Source organism: Macrobrachium nipponense, chromosome 11 (genome assembly GCF_015104395.2).
Source record: "Macrobrachium nipponense isolate FS-2020 chromosome 11, ASM1510439v2, whole genome shotgun sequence".
In the NCBI taxonomy this organism is placed as follows: domain Eukaryota; kingdom Metazoa; phylum Arthropoda; class Malacostraca; order Decapoda; family Palaemonidae; genus Macrobrachium; species Macrobrachium nipponense.
Window position 1 is genome coordinate 10,842,140 of NC_061087.1, and position 24,046 is coordinate 10,866,185.

Genomic DNA, 24,046 nt, shown 5'->3' on the forward strand with positions numbered 1-24,046 from the left:
TTTAATAGAACGCTTAGTTTAAAGTACTGGTTAGTTTAGGTTAGGAACTATGTGGAATTGCTGTTAGCTGTAAGATACCTGGAAAGTATTATTTTTTTTCAATAACCGATCTCTTCTTTCAGTTTCCCATTACTTTCTGTTACTTCTTTCAAATGAACACCATTTTCTCTGAAAGCTTGAATTTCGAGTGGGCCCAGTGGATTTGTTCCAAACGAATAGAGTTCATCTTCCGATTAATAATATAATAATAATAATAATAATAATAATAATAATAATAATAATAGTTTTATCTGCCTACAAGACTTACTAAGAAAGCTCTAGGAAAAACTATAAGGATTCATAATTCTTTGCCCATAATTCTCATTACTCTGATAACAGCTATCAGGAAGTTCAGGATGTATAATAAAATACAAAACAAAAAATTATCTTATCAGTGTAAAATCAGTTTAGGATTATATTTCGGACCCATGCCGTCGTTTCAAATGGGGCTACATGCATACCGCACTAAGGCTCAAAATAACTTTCTCGTCTTAAGCCTGGCATTTCATTCGTATTTATAAAGCATATGAAATATGAAAATGTTATTTTTTTTTTTACATTCATCATCATCATCAAGCTTGTTTACACTTGAAAAAGGTTCTTTAGCTAGAATCCTAGTGTAAAAAAGTTTTTAATAACATTTAGTGTTAATGAATTTAATCGATTATCGTCCAATTACAACAATAACTATGGTCACTTCTAGATTTTCAATATTTCAACTACCTTTTATCATCAATAAGACTGATATAATTATTGTAATAACAGCCATCATCGCCATCGTTATCATTCTCACTAAATTAGATCCTCTGCACTTTTTGCGAAATATCAGTCGGGGAGATAATGAGAAAGAAAGGTGCAAAGTCACTCCTTGTCCCTCGACTGAAACATACGAATCTCTTTATGCTTATTGTTATACACCTGGCAGCAATATTAAATGATCTGCTAATTTTGCGCCGTCCTTTAATTCAATACGAACTTTTGTCCTTTCCTTTAACCATCGCACAAGTACAAACCAGAAAACGTCGGGTAAAAATGTCACATTTTCAAAACATGCTTCTCAACCATGAGATGATTCTTCATAATTCAAATTCAATCGAACTTTATTCAAAGGCAATGAACAGTTGAATATGAAGCTGACCGGCCAGGGAACGTATTCCGATCGAAGTCTAGGTTACAGGGTTCACATCAAGTATTTAAGTATCCAATACGTACCAAGGACTAACTCTACCCTGTCAAAGGGCTCTTAGTGAGTAAGACCCTGTCGTCAGAACCACCTTTGACCGCTTACGGAACGGCTGGAGGCTTCTGCTTCCCATGCAAGAAGGGACACCAGTAGACCAGTGCCAGTTACACTCCGATACATGGTGGGTGGTTTCCCGTTCTTCCTCACTTACTCTGTTTTCCTATTGAAAATTATTTCTGTGCATTATTTCTTTTATGTACAGACGGCCAACGAAGAATTGGCGTAGTTTCTTAATTCATTGTTCGTTATGGAAATATTGCCATATGCAGGTGCCAGATTATTTACTTAACAATAAATAACATTTCCTTTCAAAGGTGCTATACTTGAAATAAATTACATTAGGACTGAGTAGACTTATTCAACGTATTAAAGATAATTATTTTGCAAAGTAAGGAAAATATATACCGATGGGTCCACGATTTCTAATTTTATTCTCAACTGTGGCTTCCTGACAGCATACCGAAGATTTTGAAGTTAGCTTTGCTGCCGCTCGAGTCTTGACTCAACATATCGTACTGCACTGGGGTGTTATCATTTCGTCTCCTACAGCCGATAAATAATACGTCAAGGCGTTAACATTCTTTGAAAACGATGTTTAGTTAAACTAATTTTGTCCTTTGATCAATAAAATAATTTTTTGCATGACTCATTTAGTGGGCCTAAATTGGACTTCTGATTTTTCCCACATGATTAGCCTAGGTTTATTTTCAGCAGCATACTTTCTGGCGGATACGTAATATTAATGAATATTTAAATCGACAATATATATATATATATATATATATATATATTCTATATATATAGATATATATATATATATATATATATATATATATATTAATCTGCTTTATTTGACTATTCCCATTATTCTTGTTTTATTAGCCATGTTCGCCTCTCTTCTTATCCTTTTCATTATTGCTTAACATAATTAACTCAGACCTAGCTATTCAAAGTCAAAAAGCAATCATAAAAAAATCAAACGAATATAATTCAGTCTTATTTTTTTATCGAATTCCTTGCATATCATCCTGTTTCATTTGGACACCTTGGAAAGCTGTGGGAGTCAAAACTGACGAATACATTAAGAAAGGCTTACTTTCCTTAAAGCTTTTTTAGGTTGATCTTTCTGTAGCTATTCATTTCTTCTAAATAGAAATTAATTTAAATTAGTTTCACATGCATACCTACTAGACCTACTACCATAAGCATATTATAAGTAGCTGAAAGGATAAGAAATATGAAAGGTGACGTTCTCGTTTAAGTCTATTTCATATGTTTTTTATTTTTTTTTATTATTATTTTTTTTCCCAAAGAAAAACCTACTGCTTTAATCAAGGGCTGCTCTTTGACGGCTACAGGGTGTAACACGATTGTATGCACACATTTTATGGAATGAAAGATAAAGTTTCTTTGAACAGAAATATTTTATAACCATGCATTTTGAGGCGTCCGTTGTCGGTGCAGGGAATTTTAAAATAACCGTTATCATTAGTGATGCTTTCACGAGCTGGAGTTCGTAGTGAGAACTGAGAAGTCAGATCTAGTCGCCTGAGATGTAGAAGAGAGCGGAGGTGGCGTATAGGAGTGATGGGAGGATTAGGCCGATGTTAATAAAGTATCTCTCAATAAAATGTATTCTTTAGGTTTTGAAGAAAAAAATGCATGCATCATTGAAACCGTTCCCCTCCTTATCCGTGGTATTCACTGGCCACCGATAAAAAACAAAACAAAAAGAGCAAGCCTAACTGAATCTCTCATCCATCAAAGATAAGTTTGCTTATTCATTAGACTTATTCATTAGACAACAATCAAAGACTTCAAGTGTAGATTTAAAAATCTCTTCCTCTCCATCTACAGTATTCATTAGACACCAGTCATAAGCGTAGAGCTAGTTATGATTCCTGGTTCAGCAATGTCGTGACGAGGCACTAGAATTCACAGTTCACAAATGAATGTTGCTCAGCAACATTTACACTAATGTATTGTCTTGCTCTCATGAGGTGCTTCGAGGTATTCCACCTCTAGGCGCATGTTCTAAATTTTGCCGTTCTTTGAAGAATTTTATTGATCTATGTATGATTCTCTCCGGTTTATTAAGCTTTCTTGATATCTCTCCAACAGAAACTTGCACCGAATGCAGTGCAATAATTCTCTCGCTCATCGAGGGATGTTTCTTAGACCGATAAATGACACGTTGACATTAGATTCCCGTGCACATAACATCAAAAGCAATAGAGTGAGGTCGCCTGGTTCACACTGTTAAGATATCTTTTTTTTCTTTTTCTTTTTAAATTTGATAGCATTTTGTGAGATTCCAGTGTTTTCTGTAAAATTTAACAAATGGAATAGTTCAACTACCTTCAACTTAATATTGAAGTGATAATTTAAGGACTATGTTTATGTGATACTACTAGTGATAGGTGTCTCCTATCTATTTGGTAATGTATATCTATGATTGTGATATGACGTTTTTTATCACTTCGTTTCGTTCACGTCAATTTTGTTATATGGAAAATAGTTTTACACAATAACATAACATAATGTTCTAAAGATATCAGCGACTGTTTTTAACGTCATTACACATGATTTCTTCCATCTTTGAAAAGAAAAATAGATAAATAAGGCATGAATCGTGCGTCAGGCAGGTGAACGAAAAATTATGAAACTCTGCCACGAGTTTTTTGGCCGACAGTACATGCTTATCATTATTTCCTTACTGGATTTATATGCCGTAGTTTTTCAGAGCAGCGTTCAAACACTATCTTGAGAAGTAAATTCAAATTTTCTCTGAGGATATCTCTTTCTGAATGTAATATACGCGTGCTATTTTTTGGAGAAAAAATTATCTATTGTTTCCTTGGGCCAGGTTCATGAACTTTATAATAACACTTAGACACTTTAAAGGACTGGAACTTAGTTGAGTAAATGCAAGCGAAAAACGTAATTTTCTTTTCTTAATTCATGTATTATCTCCTGTAAGGTTGTCAGGCCCTCATCTCTGCGAGGAGATGGCCCTACCAATGCTGATTGTCGGTATTCTTCAACTGACACTTCTCCAGAAAGCAGGTAAGAATGGAAAGAGAGAGAAGTGGGTTTATGTACTTGTGCCTGAGCGATTTCAGTCCGACATGACGTTTGTCTTCTTCTTCGTCTTAATAACTACTTTTACAGAGTATTCTCAGCTGTTTCTATCGGGAATGGTCCCTTTCGTGATTGGTTTTCGCAGACGTTTTGTGGACGGATGCCCTTCCTGACTTCCTGACCTCATCTCTACCATATTACCCGGGATTGGGACCAGGACCAGAAGTACCAGCACTAGTCTAGTTGGCTTTCATCCCCCTACGCCTTACGCCTGTGGCAAGGCGTTGGTGCCATTTATGTATAAGAACAAAAATGCGGAAAATATATATTGCTACAGCATGCCTGTATTAAGCTCTCATTAAAATAATTCAGCTTCCTAGTTCTAACGATCAGAGATCACACCGGTCACACCAGCCGGGGAATATATATATATATATATATATATCATATTATATATATATATATATATATATATATATCAATCTGTTCATCAAGTTTGTTGTACAATCGCCTTCAGTATATGTATACTATATATAGATATATACTATATATATATATATATATATAAAATATAACACACATTATACATACACACACACACACACACATATATATATACATATATATATATATATATATATATATATATATATATATATACTTATTTAATGCCACGCGTACTCGATCTTACGGCCGCGCTACTACTGTTGTAATGATTTTCGTATTTATTACCATGCTCACTAGGATAGACCTTGCTTTTTCAAATGTTGCGTCATCACCCTTCACCTGTCACTAGTTGGAATCATCGTCATCATTATTTCATCTCATTACAGAAATCGTATTTCATTATTATGTGTCCGATATTACTGGAAATAATTCTTTACTAGTGGAAGGGACGGCAGTCGTGTATATAACGGCGGCACACGATCCACTTCGAGAACAGTCTATGAATAAAAAGCTAAGTGATATTGAACACACAACTGACTTAATACCTGATGAAGGTAGTAATCGATTAACTGAATGCCGCAAGCACTGAATGTCAATAATGTAAACAATCATCTTCTGCATCTGCCATTGAGGCTCCTTGGACTGTACTTACAGGCTCTTCATATTTCATGACGGTTCAGCTCCTTATGGATCTTTACGTCCGATATTTTACGACGATAAGATAATCTCTGACTTCCTTTGAGTACTGAAACCCAGTTCACCTTTCCTTATAAGAAAACTGCGACCCTAATTGCATTGACAGATTTGGGTATCCATGATCGTATTAGTCAGTTCACAAAAATTAGTAAGGAAAATCTGAGAGGGCATTTTTGACCTGACATAATTTTCAATCACGTTCGCCTGTGTCCAAATATCTAAAGTTTCAATTCTGAAATTCTGTTTCAGTATTGGCGCAGATTAAAAACAAACTTTTGATTAGATAATTACATTTAGTTAAAAGATAAGACAGCTTTTCTCTACCAAAACAAAACTGAACGGCAAATATAGGCTCACAAAACTTTCAGTCTCGCATCCAAAGATCTCCAGGTCTTGTTCAAATCAAGATTCGCCAAATCCAATTCAGCACCAACATTGGGTTCAAACAGCACTTCATGTTCAGCTCTGGAATCACCGAAATTTTATGTTATACCCAAACTGAAAGTCTTGCTAAATTCCAGTATTATATCGCAACATCTCTAAGCCTTTTTCATATCTAGATTTACAAAAATCTCATCACTGTAACCAAAGACCTATGAGTCTTACTTAATGACGAGCTTGTTGGCGCGAACTGCTGCTGTCTCCCCTACCAACCCCACCCCAACCAGGGGCGGACAAACAGGTTTGCAGGATGGTGGATGTCTCCCCGAGACTCCCTTTCCCCTACCTACCCCGCCGCCGGGTGGGCGGGCAAACAGGAAAGATGCACTCGGATTTTTATTATTATAGATAAAAAGATACTTAGTTTATTTTCTACTTTCTTTGGCCTCACTCAGGATCGCAGGACTTCCCAGACAAGATCCGAGTGTTCTCGATGCAGCTGGACATGTGGGCGCCTCCCAGAGATGACGTCCTCATCAGATATAATCTAACGAATCATTTCAAGCCGGTAAAGTATCGCCGACTTATAGTGAATTGATTTAAACTATATAGACTGGCTGTCTGAGTAGTAAGGTTTCCTGTGTTTAAATGCCTTCTTTCAAAACCTAGCTTCTTCAGTTTTTATTATTGAAAATGTTCTTTGCGTGTTCCGGTGAACAATTTCAACTGAGCGTTACTGTAAAATGCAGAAACCTCATTTTGAACGAACGCTAGCTATATGTAATGTAGAGAAACATTTCATCGAACGGCCACCATTAAATACAACACATTCTGGACACTTGCCATGAAGTAGTGAGAGCACTTCTACTGGACACTTAACACGTCATGTAAAAACAAACCGTATACATACAATGAACAATTTCACTCTCTTGCATCAACGCCTTTTCCTTTATGGTCATTTCAATCACAGAATTGCTTCTTAATCCTACCTTTTAATTTTCTTGACTTCCTCTAGAATCTTCATATTCTATTCTTCATATTGTCACTGGTAATAACTTAGATCTCGTGACCTTATTCGAAATTAGTTAACTCTGAATGAAATTTGGCTATCAATGGTTTAAATATTTAAACTTTACCTCTTGCTTATGGTCATCACAAACCACTAATAGAATGATTGTTTGTTTGTTTGTTTGTATGGTGTTTTTACGTTGCATGGAACCAGTGGTTATTCAGCAACGGGACCAACGGCTTTACGTGACTTCCGAACCACGTCGAGAGCGAACTTCTATCACCAGAAATACACATCTCTCACTCCTCAATGGAATGCTCGAGAATAGAACTCACGGCCACCGAAGTGGCACGCCAACACCATACCAACCACGCCACTGAGGCGCTACTAATAGACTGAAGCTTACACTCAATGAAACATTAACAGACATAGCATTATCGTTTTGAGATATCATTACCTTGCTCAATTATCAATAAATGTTCATTTATCTCATTTCCTGTTTACTGAAAACTCACAGAGCCATTTCCTTTTAGAAGAGTAACACGTACTTCATTCTTTTACCATTTTATTCCATACGATCTTTTATATGAGTCTTTGCTCGTGGAATCCTTCCCTTCTGATTTACAGTCGCCAATATTTCACATAACGTCTTACTTTATACATTTCTTATGGTCTTCGTACTCTCTTCAATGCGGTAATGCTTCATTAACTTTGAGCAAAAGGTGTCGCTGAATCTTGCTTGTCCAATATTAGTTGAATGAACTTCCTCACAGGTTTTATGTGTTTCAAAGTTCCAGATCATTTACATGCCAAGTGAATTTGTATTTTAATTTAATAATAAAAAAAAAAAAAAAAAAAAAACTCGGATCGGATATGAGTGAAGAGGCGGTGATAAAGCGAGATCAGGCAGATGTGGACCTCTGGATTCGGACCAAAACTCAAAATGATAACTATACCTGTGCTGTTCGGATTACTAGCGTTCTTACAATGAAATTTATTGAAAGTTCACTCTCACACCCGGCCTTTCTTCAAAATAACATTTCTCTACGGAAGAATGAAAGGCTTCAGATAGCCTTGAAGGAACACTCGGATCTCTCCTTAAATATCAGTATTTATGAACTGGACAGGTAATGTGATAAAATGGTTTTTCCATTCGTTCACTGTTTTTTTTTTTTTTTTTTTTTTTTTTGTAAGTACAGTAATCTACAACTAATGAAAGTACGGATGTCGCTAAATGATATCTGCAAATGTGAAAATTCCCATAAATAAATGTTTTCTTAGTTACTTGAAAGTGTTTATTCAGATCTAAACTGTATATATTTTTGAAATACGAAATACGAAAAAGAGCTTAGGTTGGGCTTCCAAGGGCAAGGAGCCACAAAAATCCATACGTATTAAATCAGCAACTCCCAATACCGTTTAAAGAATTCTGACGATATAATATTACGTTGATCCCAGTGGCAACAGTCTTGACAACAACCAATAGAAATATACGAATTATTAGACGTCTATTAATCACGATAAGCGAATTTTAGCAGAGCAAGCAATTTCAAAACGATATCTTTATCTCCATGAGAAACAATCATAAAATGCATCTTATGAGAACAGCTCATCATAATAACGAATCAAAGTAAAACAAAAAGTGTCGATCTTATGAAAACCAATCACATTAAACAAAATCCGAACTACTTACAGCAAAACTTATAAAAACAGATCTCGAATCACAATAAGTAACACTTATGAATCATAAACAGCCAGTCACAATAAACAAAATTTAAGAAAATCACCTGTCACATTAACCGAACCACCAGTCAAGATATGTTCATCTCAATACAGCAACCAATTACAATATATATTTATAACGAGCACAGCCAATCGCAATACATATCCCACTGGGCGGGTAAAGCCGTTAGTGCACTTCATACGGTGCACTGTAGGCATTACTTAAGGTTCTTATCAACATCCTTCGGCCCCTAGCGGCATCCCCATTCATTATTTTGACTGTACCTCCATTCATATTCTCATTCTTCCATCTTTACTTTCCACCCTCTCCTAACAACTGATCCATAGTTCAACTGCGAGGTCTTCCTCTTGTTACACCTTTCAAACTCTCTTACTGTCAATTTCTATTTTTCAGCGCTGAATGGCCTCATAAGTCCCAGCGCTTGGCCTCTGGCCTAATTCCTATATTCTATTCTACTCTAACCATCCTCACTCATTCCAGGGCGACGTGTCAGAGTTTCCAGAGGTGACGGTTTGCATCCGAGCCAAACCGGTGGTATTGATGAGCTATGAGAGCCACATATCCATCGCAACATCTGATCAAGATAATGATGTGCTTCACATGTGTAAGTAATCTCTCTCTCTCTCTCTACATACTATATATATGTATATGTATATATGTATTATATCATAGTATATTGTACGTGTATATATGCTTAATACGTAGATGCGTATCATAATATGCATATGATGTGCTTCGTGTAAGTAATCTCTCTCTCTCTCTCTCGCTATCTTTCTATATATATACGTATATATATATATATATATATATATATATATATATATATATATATATAGTATATATATGTATATATATATATATATATATATATATATATATATATATATATATATTCTTAAAAAATCACAGTAGATGCACGTGATTTCATATGAGCGATAATGATGTGCTTCACACGTGTAAGTAATCTCTCTCTCTCTCTCGCTATCTCTCTATATATTATGTATATATATATATATATATATATATATATATATATATATATATACGTTATATATATGTGTATATATATATATATATATATATATAATATATATGTCCTATACAAAATCACAGTAGATGCACGTGACTTTATTATATAAGCGAATACCACAGGAAAATAACAGCCAAGCACCAAGCGCTTTCTCCGGCTAATATAACAGTAATGAAATTTACTTACATACATCGTGACTGTTTTGTATTTACAAACATTAAGTTACAAATGTCGGTTAACATACAATCATTATCGCACCACCTCGGATATATCACCGAAGGCAAATGGTAACTGTTATACGCCTGACATACAATGCGGATCGACTTTCTGAAACGGTACTTTCATAGTATGAGACCAAAAATTTCATATGAAGAGCCACGAAGAATCCAAAGTTCGCTGAATCGAAAATAAAGATCTTAAGTTATGGTTCCTTTTCAACTTGTGTTTGCCATATTGGAAAACAGGCGAACCTGACTTTCCGAGAACTAGTTATTCTCAATAATGTTATGAATATGACTACCATTTGATGATATTTATCCTTGGGAATGTTTATCTAATAGAAAAACATAATATCTTACTACTTGATGAAGTAAAAATCATAGATACGATCCTGTACATGATAATGGTCTCGGACTCATGCCATTTTTTTTAATAAAAATAATTAAGATATACGATAAATTCTGCTACAGAAATATCTACCTGATTAACGATCCTGTTGCCAAGAAGTTTCGCATTATATATGAAGTTTTTTTCTCTCTTACTTTTAATAGACCGTCGAGGGATGAATCATGGTTTTTACTACAACGGCGTTCGTCAGTATGGTTTTATTAACATGACCAACGACATAGGACTTCATGAGTGGACCCACTATTGTCACAACTTTCACCACGGGGAATACAGGGCTTACATTTACGGAGAATTAGCTGCCAAAGGTCCATTCAGTGTGCCACATAAGGTTCCTCTCCCAGTCAAGGGCATCATCACCATTGGGCAGGAACAGGACCTCATGGCTGGTGGCTACGACACAGATCAGAGCTTCCGTGGATACATAGCCCAAGTGAACATCTGGAACAGATCTCTGACTGCTGATGAAGTCAGGAAACAAGCCTCTTGCACTAGGGCAGAACTGGGAAACATCTTTTCAACCGACAGGGAGGATGTAGAGCTCTTGGGAGGTACCACGATGCAATTGGTAGATCCCAGTTATTTCTGTGAAAAGAACGTGGAATATGTCATCTTCCCCGAGGCTCGCTACATGGCTGAGTCCAGACGAACTTGTAATCGAATTGGGTATGAGGTTTATACCCCAAATAACTTTGATGAAAATGCCCAGCTGCACAACGAATCATTACGCTTTGCGGAAAATTGTCTCTCAAACTACCATTTGTGGATTGGAGTAACAGACGAAGAGGTAGAGGATGTCTGGAGGAAATTCACCGACAATTCGATTGCACAAACTCAGTTTGAGCTGAACGAACCCAATGGAGGCGATGGTGAGAACTGCATGTTGATGTTCCTCCCAAATGGACGGTGGGTAGACACGTCATGCGTGATTCAGTGGCCAGCCTGCGTCCCATGCGAGGTAAATCGTAAGGCCCCTCTTCGACTCAGAGGATTTTGTTTCACAAACGAAGCTGAAACCTTTTATGAGGTACTCGCTTACAGGTATGAGAAGCCTTACCTTCATGGTTATTATGGGTACATGGTATACAAAATAGACGATTACACCTGGGAAATGTTTGACACAACTGTGGCCGAGGTCGTTGGAATCCTGAAAGTCCCATCAAAGGACACATACCCAATTGGACGACACACCTGGGAGCTCAGGAGATCTGAATGCAACAATCTCATAGGCTCAAGATTACAGTTGAGTTTTTCCATATGCAACAACAACGAATTCACCTGCTCCAATGGTGACTGCATTCCGAAAGAAAAGAGATGCAACGCCAAAGACGACTGTGTTGACCTCTCGGATGAAGAAGACTGCCAGGTGATCATTCATCCGAAAGGCTACCGCAGGGAACGGCCCCCTGACAACATCACCCACGATGGCCAACCAGTTCACTTAAGTGCCGTGGTGAACGTCCTTCGCTTTATGGAAATCAACGACAAGAGCCGAATCATTAACGTTGAGTTCACGGTCGACCTTTCGTGGAATGACCCAAGAGTCAAATACCACAACCTTGGCGACACGCTCGAGTGGAACAAGCTCTCGGAGACCTACAGGGACAGCATCTGGAAACCCGTACTGACTTTCCCGAATGTGTATGATGGACAGATCAAGAAACTCGCTTTTGATATGTATCTCGACAAGTTGGCTGACCCGCTGCCCCCTGATTACAACAACGTGCGAATGGGTAACTTTGCGAAGTACAATATTTCATTTGGTATGAAACTAATGATAAATTTGAATAGATTTTTTAACATTTTCATATTTCAAGGATCGCTACAAATGACAGAGAATATGACTTCTTCTAAACTAGCTGTCTCTTTTCAGACACCGCATATGCCGGTACTTCAGCTGACATTGTTCAAAAGGAACATTACAGGTACGTCTAAGAGCTCGTTCTATTTTCGCTAACTCAGGGAGTAAGCCTACAAACTACTTTGTTGTTGCTGTTGTTTTTGTTGTTGTTGTTGTTCTGGTGGAGAGGTACGAAAGCCCTATGGAAAAGCCTAAAAAGGTCTGAAAAAGGTGTTTCGTATTCAGTTACAGATACAGGAATTTTAGGATAGGATATTTAGAATTTATTTATTAGAATGAAAATGTGAAAAAGAAATAATGTGCATGTTAAACAGTACAGAAAAATTACAATTTCTAATAAAATATTGTATTTACTCTAATTTTCGTTAGTGAAACAATGCGCTATTTGACCGTAGATTTTAGCACGCGCCCCGAGTAAGCTGGAGGTTGGATCACGCCTTGTTATCTTTAACATCTGCATCTCTTTGCATCCCTTTTCGTCCCCTTAATGTCACAACAAACTGAATTAGCAACAGAAGTGTTCCTGTACCATTACAAAAAAAATCATCTGGCTCCTTTACACCAGTTACGTTCATCTCACATGCAATCCTATAATTCTGTAACAAAAATCTTATTGAGTCAGTCGGGAGGAGGAGGAGGAGGAGGAGGAGGAGGAGGAGGAGGGATCACTGCACCAAGCCTGGAAAATATGAACCGTGAGAGACGAAGCATCAGTAACTGTGAAATGTGAACGCAGAATTTTCCCATAAAAAAGGGGAAAATAAACAGCCTGTTACATAGATTACCTGCATTAATGCAATGCTGTTGAAACTGCAATTAGCTCTCAATGTAATGCTGTTGTTGCTGATTGAACGGGCTTTATAACAGCACGGGCTCTTTTCTTACAGCAGCTCGTAACCTTGATGTCAACGTGAAGAGGCAAAGTAATTCGGCTGAATAAACTTTGCAAAGACGAAAACTAAGCACATGCTTAAACTTGTATTCTCATTTTATTATTGTTGTTATATTAAACTTTATTGGTTTACTCGTTCATTTACTCTTCTACGAATTACCCTCATACACTATGAGGATTATTGTAAGTCAAAGCCACAAGAAAATAATGACGTCTTCCTGATGGTTCTTAAATTGCAAATTCCCCTCCCTCAACAAAACCGAAGTGCGAGTCAGTTCCATGATGCCGACTGTAGACCAAGAAACTGTTCCTTCAAACAGTAATTATGCTGGAAGAAAAGTTTCCCTTTGTAAGGCTTCGTGCGATTAGAAGCACTGATTTTAATTGTTCCGCTGTTAGAAAAAAATTCACTATTGAGAAGAATACTCCTAACAGTTTCATCAAATAGATAACACTGACATCACTATCCATAAACTGGGGAATAATTCTATCGAACACTTACCTTGAGTAAGAACGGAATTCGCACTTCTTGCATAATCGCAAACCAAGCCGGGCATCTTCGGTGTGAAGATGATCTTTAGTAACCATTCCTCTTCCAGCGGCGTCTTCGGGTGTTCGTTTGACGTGGTCTACTACCCATTCGACTCACAGCGATGTTTCCTGCTCCTGCAGCTGAGCACCAGGAGAGAGCTCATCAAATTCCACCCGCAGAGAACACGTGTCCTGTACCTGGAAGACCCGAAGTTGCCTGCCTACCTGCTCAGCCGTTACCAGATCGACGTCATCGTCGGAGGCAACAACGAGACCCAGTACAGTTCCCTGAAGGTGGGAGGCGATGGAGGCAACCCTGAGGGGAGAGAATATACATTTTCGTTAAAGCATTCTCTATGAAATGACAACACCGTTGCTTTCTCTAGACATTCACTTGCATTTTCTTCCATTTCTATGTATCGCTTACCTTTTCGTTAATGAGCACCAATTATAATTAATCGCCTTTCTCTATAAAATACTTCACTAGCTCAGCCTCTTCAACTTTCTTTTACTTCAATGGACTACATCGAACTTGTCAGTAAAGGAAAAACTAGATGTACTTTCCAATTTCTAGATATATACACTTAATATTAGTACAAAATACATTTGGGAAAAGATTGTCACTAGCCAATATAATCATGAGAACATTTTTTTTCGAAAACTTACTGGTCCATTCGTGTGTGGGAATGTGATGTTCAGTATTTCTGTGGCATCAGAAGAAATACGAAATAAGATACATGAATACTAAGCATCACGAATGAGACTTTTCCTTCCCCAAGCATCTGGCGCCATGATAGGACTATGAAACGTACAAGGTGCTGAAGCAGTAATTTTAGATCTCTGTATATTAAAGTGAGAGCATTAAATTTCAATTTCGAATGCCTCACTGTTGGTCAAGGGTTATAGAAAACATACAGGAACCTTTGTAACAGATTCACTTTTTAAAAAGATGTAGGTGATGACCTTGTCTTAATAGTTCCTTAAACTCAGAGCTGATTTGGAATGAAAACATGGGGCTGGGGCAATGAGCCATGTTTTCAAAATATGATGGACTATTTGATTGACAGAGTCCTTAAACGAGTGGAACCAACGCCCTACAGCTACCAAACGCAAAGTAATATGAATGAAAAAGATGTTGCTTGAATGAAGGTATTATCTTCAAAATCTGAAACACTTCATGATAGTCCAATGGGTAGCTTTGGCCACTGCTGGAAAAGAGAGAGAGAGAGAGAGAGAGAGAGAGAGAGAGAGAGAGAGAGAGAGAGAGAGAGATTGTAATACTGTTCAATGTCAGAAGTTTAAATTACGGATACATTGATTTTGCAACTCCTGTAAAAAGATTATCGAACAGTGAATTATTAAAATCACATTTCCATTAATTTCAAGATGAAACAAACGACTAAATATACTTATTATATAATTCATATCCATATCCTAGGTCACCTTCGAGCTGACTCGTCGATGGCGAATGATTATCTTGACTGTCTACCTGCCGACGACTATGCTGCAGATCATCGGATATACGACTCTGTTCGTCAACGTTGTTTTAATGGACGTACGTTACTTTCACTGGATAAACGAGCGATTCATGTATTCACGAGGAACAGGTTTTATTAAGAACAGTAATTTGACTGTCAGACTGGATGAGTACAGGGATTCGATTCTGAACAAATGCGGCTATATTTCTCTTAGAACACCAACTAAATTCTTTTAATCGTAAATTAGCATCACAAAATTTTCTTCGTATTTGTTAACATTTAAAATTAAAACTCACCAGATTCACCAAGTCTTCCAGCACGACGTGCACGACAGTGATGAAGAACAGCACCTTACAACGATAAACGTATGTTACCAAAGTGTAAAGTAATTTTTTCACAGTCACGGTATGTCCGCAAAGAACTAAATGTATCTTCGCTGTTTCCAGGTGCGAATGGGGGTGAGTCTGACGACCCTACTCGTGCTCTACACCCTCTTCAGCAGCACTTCCGACGCCCTCCCAGTCACGGCCTACGTCAAGCTAATCGACGTGTGGTTCTTCTTCTGCATCTTCTTTATGTTCTTCATCATAGTCGTGCATGTCGTGGTGGAACACATGGTGAATCTGGCGGAGGAGAAGCAATACAAACAAGTGTTGCCCTTCGACTACAGACGAACGGTCGAGAAAAGCGTTCGCCCCACTTCGGAATCGGCCGAAAAGCTGATGTACTACGCTCGGTACGTCATCACGCCCGGTGTCATCTTATTCTTCAACTTCATCTACTGGGGTCTGGTGTTCGGAACTTCCTTCAAAGAGTAAGATCAAGATGTCTACAGCTGAATGTTCTTGTCTAAGAATGACAATCTGTTTCCGGCGTGGGAAGAATATAAGAAGAGCGAAGCAGTTTACTACCCGAGACGTTATAGCTCGCCATGTATCATGCCAAATAAATAAACGCAATCTACCAGCATAACATCTTATTTTGTGATATGCTGGTAAATTCAGCAATGGATCCTGGTTCCATTGTTATCACCTGGGAATTGAAATGAAAACTGAGGGCATCCCTAGTACAGGTGCTGTCTCAAAATCATGCATATAAGCCCCTGTTGGTCGCTAACCATATTTTCTAATTTGAAATTAACTTACCTTTTTTGACAAGGGGATAAGGACACATTGGAAATGGTAGCAATGTTTATGAAATTTGCATCTTTTGATTTACTCTTTCCAAAATATGACACTGTCTTGCTCATTATCTAAGCATCCAGAAAATTCATTATGCAACACACATTTAAACACACTTTGACCAGTGAAACATCCTCTAACATCAGTTTCTTTATATATATTCAATATAGCACAATGGAGCTTTCAGTGGGACAGCCCTTAAGAGTTAAATGCGTTTTTTTAGAATCTCAATAAGTAATTAAACTGAATACAGCTTCGGTTAAAAAAACAAATTTTACATTGATGCTTTGAAGTATCAGTCAGAATTTGACAGTAACAACTAATTTTGTCGCCGGGCAAATTTTTACTTTAAACCATCCATAGTGATTGCATTCTAGAGTTGTAAACATTTGTTTCTTACGTTTTAGCCTAATGCATGCTTCAAACATTTCTGATCTTCATTTCGGTAGCAAATATAGGGCCTATCCTACAATTATTGGGGGCCACAGTGGGGAAATATGAGAATTTTGGTTGGAGAAAACACAAAATGAGTGAAATATAAATGTGTATTTCAACTAACTTCATCTAAGTCTCTGGTTCCTTCCCAGGCCCGCAAGAGGTGGGGGTCGGGGTTATTTTGTCTAACCTAACCTAGGGCACTATAAATCAAAATGGTATTTCTAAGTGACTACTCCGCGCGGACTGCAAGAAACTGTTCCACGAATACGGAAGCTACCAGGGATCGGGGGTCAAAATATTTTGCCATGTTTAGTACTAAGCCCCCGGGGGTGGGGTGGGCGGGGTTAAATAGTGGACCGACAAAAAATAACAGTAAATTCTTATTTAAAATACCAAATTACTATAAAAAAAATGTCAATTTCCAAGGAATTACCTGTGGGGAATTATCACACCCATGAACAACCCCTCTAACATAGGCCTTGAGAAACATCACAAGATCGTTTCTAAATTAGTGTGTATGTTGCTTGGAATAATTCCATCTTCCTCACCTTGATCAAAATGAGAACTGCATAAGTCGGCAATAAGGGAATCGTAAAATACAACCTTGTATTTCACTCTTTTTACCATTTTTCTACAACCAAAATTCTCGGTGTCTCACTGTGATTGCCCATACGATATAGCTAGGTAATGTTCCAATATCTAAATTAGCCAATGGTTACCAAACTGACAACAAAAAGCTTTGGAGAATCACAAGAAAACATCAGACATTCATAGACTAATTTCCACTCCAGAAAACGGTAGATCTATATTACTATTCCGCGGCGGTCTAGACTATGGCAGTTGCGGTTTTTCTATGCAGTTTTACCTCCTGAGCAAGAATTTTAAGTAATATTTATTCGGACGACTGTAATTAACCCCCAGGGGCTCGTACTAAACACGACGAAATACATTTGACGCCCCAATTCCTGGTGGCTTTCGTATTCGCGGGGACGAACGATGCGGAATGCTTATATATAGAAATACCCTCGGTTTCCCCCCACACCGTTCTTCTATAATTGTGGGATATGAAACGTTCCAGTATCAACACCACAAATTCACTATCAGAATGAACGCCAAATTCTTAGCTCCACTGAGTTCACTGTACTACATCTGGCGACAGCCAAAACAACTAAAAACGTTATTGAAAGCTTTCATTACACGGAAGATAACTGCTCCGATTCTAAGAAATCAGTGTGAAGTCTTATTAGCTGATAGTCTCAGAATAAAAATGATAAAAATAATGTATTATTTAATTTATTAACCCTCAAATGCTAAATAATTATTAGTCTGAAATCTACTTATATGGAGAGGTGACAACTTTTGTATAACTGACTTGAATGAATGTGAAACGTCTATTATTCATTGTGAATTTGTGATTCGTTTTTTTTTATTTTCTGTCTGTTACGTCAACTAACTTGGCTGTAATGTGATTCGCTTTTGTCCGTGTCTGTTAACGGCAGATAACTCGTCTGTGAATGGCCGTAACTCGCTTTTGTCTTTGTCTGATAATGTATCATGTATGTTGGTTCATTACAGTGAGAGGTCTCAATGAAAACAGAACTGCTGATGATTTATTATTGTTGTTGTAGATTTAGCTGGCCTTATGCCAGCACGGGCTCTTGCACCCGTACAGTTGTTGTTGGAGATTGAGCTGGCCTTATGCCAGCACGGACTCTTGCTCACAGAGCAGCACGTAGTCCCGTGCTTGTTGTTTGAGATTAAGCTGACCTTATGCCAGCACGGGCTCTTGCTCCTGGAGCAGCCCGTAGTGTGCCCAGTCTTGTTCTTTTCGATTAAGCTGACCTTGAGTCAGCACGGGCTGTTGCTCGCCGAGCAGCCCGTAATGCCCGTACTTGTTGTTTGAAATTAAGCTGACCTTATGCCAACACGGGCTCTTACCCATGGAGCAGCCCGTAGCATGGCCGTACCTGGGCACGAGACATAGCAGTTTACGGACGGAAACGGAGTCCTCGACCCCCCCCCCCCCCCCCCCCCCCCCCCCCCCCCCCCAGCGCACAGATTGAGAAGATGTGTTTCTTAACAGTTAATAAATCGGTTATAACAAAGGGCATAATGGACATAATGAATTATATATCGGCCAGAAGGCCTGAAATTCTACAGACAATCATTTACATGTGATTTTTGCTGCTTAGCTAGATGAGATAAAAGATACAGGTCTTTACAACAGACAACTAAATAAAGGTAAGGTCGGGTTAATTATTAGATAATAACTGGTTTAAGTTCTTCAGGAGGAACTAACTCCTTCCAAAAAACGAAAACCCTGGGCAGACGTTACCAGTCATTGATTTAATATGATGTAATATGCCTCTTTAATTCAGTTATATTGATATAGCATAATTGATAATATGACAAATTAATTGACAATATAATTCAATAATTGATATAATGTAATTGATAATATATAATTAATTATTTAATTCAATCATATTGATATAACATTTTGATATAATATATATATATATATATATATATATATATATATATATATATATATATATATATATGCCGTTGGGAATTGCTTTGTGAAACAGCTATGTAAGAAGCTCCCTTATTACTTAATAGAACTAAGTCAGTCACAAATCTTAATGAAGTGTTCAATATTCCGTCTTGATGTACGCCACCAATGACCTATCCAGTGAATTCAAGTACCAGATTGTTAGTCGGTAGTTGTAGGTTAGAACTAGGTAATAAGAGAAATAGACATCATTACTGTTATTCAATGAGGGGAGGCTTTGGCGAGGTATTCCTCACCCTTTGCTGGTACAGTGGTTAGTGTCGTGGTATGCCACTCAGATGTCTCTGGTTTGCGTCTCCCTCAGGGCAATGAAAAATCGCTGCCCCTGTATCATGATCAGTCACTGATGCAGTGCAGGGTCTGTGGTGGGAGGATGAAACCAGCATTCTTCGGAAGCTTGAATTTCGAGTCAATGGCCCCTGTGTTTGTTCCATGTGAACAGTTTTTTTTTTTTTTTGTCCACTAAAATAATAATAATACATTCTTTCCAGACTGTAGATCACTTGCCAAGAATAACGATTTCATTTACATTATTTTTGTTTTGCGTTTATGACTCGTTACTAATTGCTTAAAGAAAAGCAACATACAAAAATAGTAAGGCCTCGTCATATGAATTAGTTTCAAATGACGTCGCCTGATGAACATGAACTATAACTGGCCATGGAAATTTGCAGGGGAAGTATTTCATATATTTCGAAAAAGAAATTGACAAGTGGATATAATATATATAAAAGTGTGATTAAAATTTAAAGACAATGGAAAACGCAGCAAACAATCCGTTCCCTTATAGAGAAAGACTTTAAGGTACACCCAGTTACAAAAGCGGTGTCGCCCCGCCAGGCCTGGCTCGCAGTGATCATGCCCTTCTTGCCCTGAAAGTGGCCCACGTTCAAACTACCGATGCATAGTTAGAGTAGTTCGAATGGGAGGAGGAGCGAAATTACGGTAATCAGGCAAAGAAATGCAATAATGAATGAAATATATATAGACAAAGAAAGAAGAGAGAGAGAGAGAGAGAGAGAGGTGGAGGGGGAGGGGGTGAGATATAATAAGAGTACAGGAACGTTAACGAAAGAATTGCATACAGTGTATGGAGAGAGAGAGAGAGAGAAAGAGAGAACTTTTATTCCTGTTTACTTATTAATCTGATCGATATGTTTGAGACCATCTGCTTTAATAAATATGTTATCGTACGTATTTTGGAAAATAATTATTATGAAATCTTATCCCATCGTATTGTTTTCAATCGTTATCATATTTTTTATATAAAAAGCCTTAAATATTGTTGGAACTGACTATTCATATTACTATTATTTAGACGGTATTATCCTCCATTTCATAATCCTATAAGCAGCTGTATTCTCTCTCTCTCTCTCTCTTCATCTGTCCTTCTGCCCTCCGTCTTATATCACCTGGATCCACTATTTGAATTATGGTAAACGTTTGATATGTTATTTGGATGTGACCAAGGATCACAAAACCATAAATGGCTACTTTACCAACTTGGGCTTGGCTGCATCTATGTCTGCCCTGTAATTACCTGTATTACCAATAATATACGAATCTGGTCACACAGATGTTGCACACCAGGTTTTGTTACCGTGGGTTGTATGATTCATCAAAGCATCAATTTTACAAGGATAATATTTTATTATTCCATGCTAAGAACACATTACTGGGTATACTAATCTAGTACAGGATTTGGGTGCTAACATATTGCATGAAAAAATAATTAAATAACATGGGTAACGGGTCACAATTCAATTAAATTCGTTACATGAATATTTTATTGCATGTAAAAATAAAAATAAACTATACTTAATGTGCAACTACATACACCTTACGAGTATGAATACGTATATCTACATAACAAATTAATGACCTCGTTAATAGCGGGTCCAACCACCGCGGGCGTCTATTACCTCGTTCAGGCGGGTTGGCATGGAGGCTACGAGGCGTTCGCAAATGTTTGGTCTGCGTCGCACGGATTCCCATACCTCTCTCACTGAACGGTTAATAGCATCCCATGTCCGTTCTGGTCCCATTTTTATTTCTTGTTTCATTATCCCCCATAGATTTCTATGGGGTTGATATCACAGCCTTTGGCAGGCCAGTCCATTACCTGAATTTCAGCCTCGGTCTATGTGTATGGGGCTATTGTCCTGGACAAAGATGATGGGTTCGTTGTCAGGGTTTGTCATGGCTCTTACTGTTGGCAGCATCACATCTTGTAGAAGTAATACAGATTCCCTGGCATTCAACTTGCCGTTCACCCTTACTGGTTCCCCTGGGCCGTGACTCGACATCCAGCCCCAGTAATTAACTCCAACCCTCCCGCTCCTGGCTCTCTTGAATGTTGCTATCATCATATCTTGTGCCGATGCGTCGCCAAACATACCTTGCTGTGGCCTCCACCGACGTAAAGTAAGTGTAGATAATTGTAATTACTGAATAAACCTCCACAAAGGCTGCAAACACACGACTGTCAAGACCACGGGCGTTATACAGATCGTGTATGGCTGTGTGTGGCATGTTACCTCGTATGAAAACAAGGATTCTTAACACAAACGATAGTAACAGTCATTAACCAGATATACGAAGACAATTTTTCCTCAGTTCGACACCAAATTTCTCACAGCCTTTGGCAGGCCAGTCCATTACCTAAATTTCAGGCTCAGTCTATGTGTATGGGGCTATTGTCCTGGACAAAGATGATGGGTTCGTTGTCAGGGTTTGTCATGGCTCTTACTGTTGGCAGCATCACATCTTGTAGAAGTAATACATATTCCCTGGCATTCAACTTGCCGTTCACCCTTATTGGTTCCCCTGGGCCGTGACTCGACATCCAGCCCCAGTAATTAACTCCAACCCTCCCGCTCCTGGCTCTCTTGAATGTTGCTATCATCATATCTTGTGCCGATGCGTCGCCAAACATGCCTTGCTGTGGCCTCCACCAACGTAAAGTAAGTGTAGATAATTGTAATTACTGAATAAACCTCCACAAAGGCTGCAAACACACGACTGTCAAGACCACGGGCGTTATACAGATCGTGTATGGCTGTGTGTGGCACGTTACCTCGTATGAAAACAAGGATTCTTAACACAAACGATAGTAACAGTCATTAACCAGATATACGAAGACAATTTTTCCTCAGTTCGACACCAAATTTCTCTCATACTATTTATTTTTCTTCTTATTACTTCAAGCTCCTTCAAATTGTACCAACTCTCTCCCACCTTGCTATCCAACCTCTTATCCTCCTTTCACTGTCATGATTTCTGGGAAGGAATAGCATTGCTGGGATTGGAATTATTTTTGAAACCACTTGTGGGAGCTGTGGTTGTCTAACCAAATACCCAAATGTTTGGGCCATAAGAATGTCAGTATCTTTTTATTGGCATGCGGAACTATCTCAGTACCAAAATTGGCCCTCGCATGATTAAAGCTGGGATGATTGTATTCCTGAAATGCTCTCAGTCCTATCAAGCAGGTTGACTTACACTTGAGCCACTCTAATCATGGTGATACTGCCATCCCTTCGGGGTAGGGTATGGAGTGGACATTCGGGAGTCAGCTCTCACTGGTGTCATTGGTGGTGAAATTAATTTCATGGAAGGCTAATGAGGTTTCTTTTAAGGTGACAGGCAGTCTGAAAATTTTCTTCCTCTAAAATATCCCCCCCCCCACCGCCAAAAAAGAAAAAAACTAATGTTGATGATGTTTCCTCTACCCCTGGATCCTATGGCGAACCCCAGACACTGTTGGCGACCTCTGCCAACATCAGTAAGGAAAACCCTGTTGATGATCTAGGCAATAACCAGGATCACTCCACTAACAAAGGATCACTCTAACTGGAAAAAAAAATTGGATTGGGTTAGGTCGGGTCGGGTCAGGTGCAGGTGACTATCTAGGTCCTGGCCAGGGAAGGAGCCAGCAGCACCCCCACTGCTGACAGCCGTTCTTCAGCCACGTCCTGTTCTTGGTCTTTGATTGGGTTGGGTCGGGTCCGGTCAGGTGCCATTGTCTATATAGGTCCAGGCCAGGGAAGGAGCCAGCAGCCCCCAACTGCTGGCGGCCGTTCTCCAGCCGCATCCGTTTCTTGGTCTTGGATTGGGTTGGGTCCCGGTGTCTATCTAGGTCCAGGCCAGGGAATGAGCCAGCAGCCAACTGCTGGCGGCTGTTCTCCAGCCGCGTCCTGGCCTTGGTCTTAGATTAAATTCGGTCGGGTCCGGTAAGGTGCCGGTGTCTATCTAGGTCAGGGCCAGGTAATGAGCCAGCAGCCCCCAACTGCTGGTGGCCTTCTGCAGCCGCGTCCTTTTCTTGGTCTTGGATTGGATTGGGTCGGGTCCAGTCAGGTGCCAGTGTCTATCTAGGTCCAGGCCAGGGAAGGAGCCAGCAGGCCCCCAACTGCTGGTGGCCATTCTCCAGCCACGTCCTGTTCTTAGTAATGGATTGGGTTGGATCGGGTCCGGTCCGGTCAGGTGCCGGTGTCTATCTAGGTCAGGACCAGGGAAGGAGCCAGCAGTCCCCCAACTGCTGGCGGCCATTCTCCAGCCGCGTCCTGTTCTTGGTCTTGGATTGGATTGGGTCGGGTCCGGTCAGGTGCCGGTGCCTATCTAGATCCGGGCCAGGGAAGGAGCCAGCAGTCCCCCATCTGCTGGCAGCCGTTCTCCAGCCGCGTCGTGTTCTTGGTCTTGGATTGGGTTGGGTTGGGTGTTGGGTCCGGTCAGGTGCCGGTGTCTATCTAGGTCAAGGCCAGGGAAGGAGCCAGCAGTCCCCCAACTGCTGGCGGCCC

At 39.1% G+C, this 24,046-nt stretch overlaps 2 protein-coding genes across 2 annotated transcripts in view; one reads left to right on the forward strand and one right to left on the reverse strand.

Annotated features, from left to right (window-relative positions):
• The window catches only part of LOC135222027 (serine/threonine-protein kinase par-1-like), a 370,912-nt gene extending 357,236 nt beyond the window's left edge, over positions 1-13,676 (reverse strand). Inside the window, exon 1 of the mRNA XM_064260367.1 lies at positions 13,550-13,676. The gene's annotated coding sequence lies outside the window, so the exon portion shown is untranslated. The remainder of the gene's footprint in view (positions 1-13,549) is intronic.
• On the forward strand, positions 1,189-17,885 carry LOC135222327 (uncharacterized). The gene is made up of 9 exons (XM_064260441.1): positions 1,189-1,403; positions 4,263-4,348; positions 6,343-6,455; positions 9,121-9,244; positions 10,441-12,027; positions 12,168-12,219; positions 13,647-13,872; positions 15,017-15,133; positions 15,503-17,885. The coding sequence occupies exons 1-9, from the start codon at positions 1,354-1,356 to the stop codon at positions 15,872-15,874; spliced, it is 2,727 nt and encodes a 908-aa protein (XP_064116511.1). The 5' UTR covers positions 1,189-1,353; the 3' UTR covers positions 15,875-17,885.
• The last annotated feature ends 6,161 nt before the right edge of the window (positions 17,886-24,046 follow it).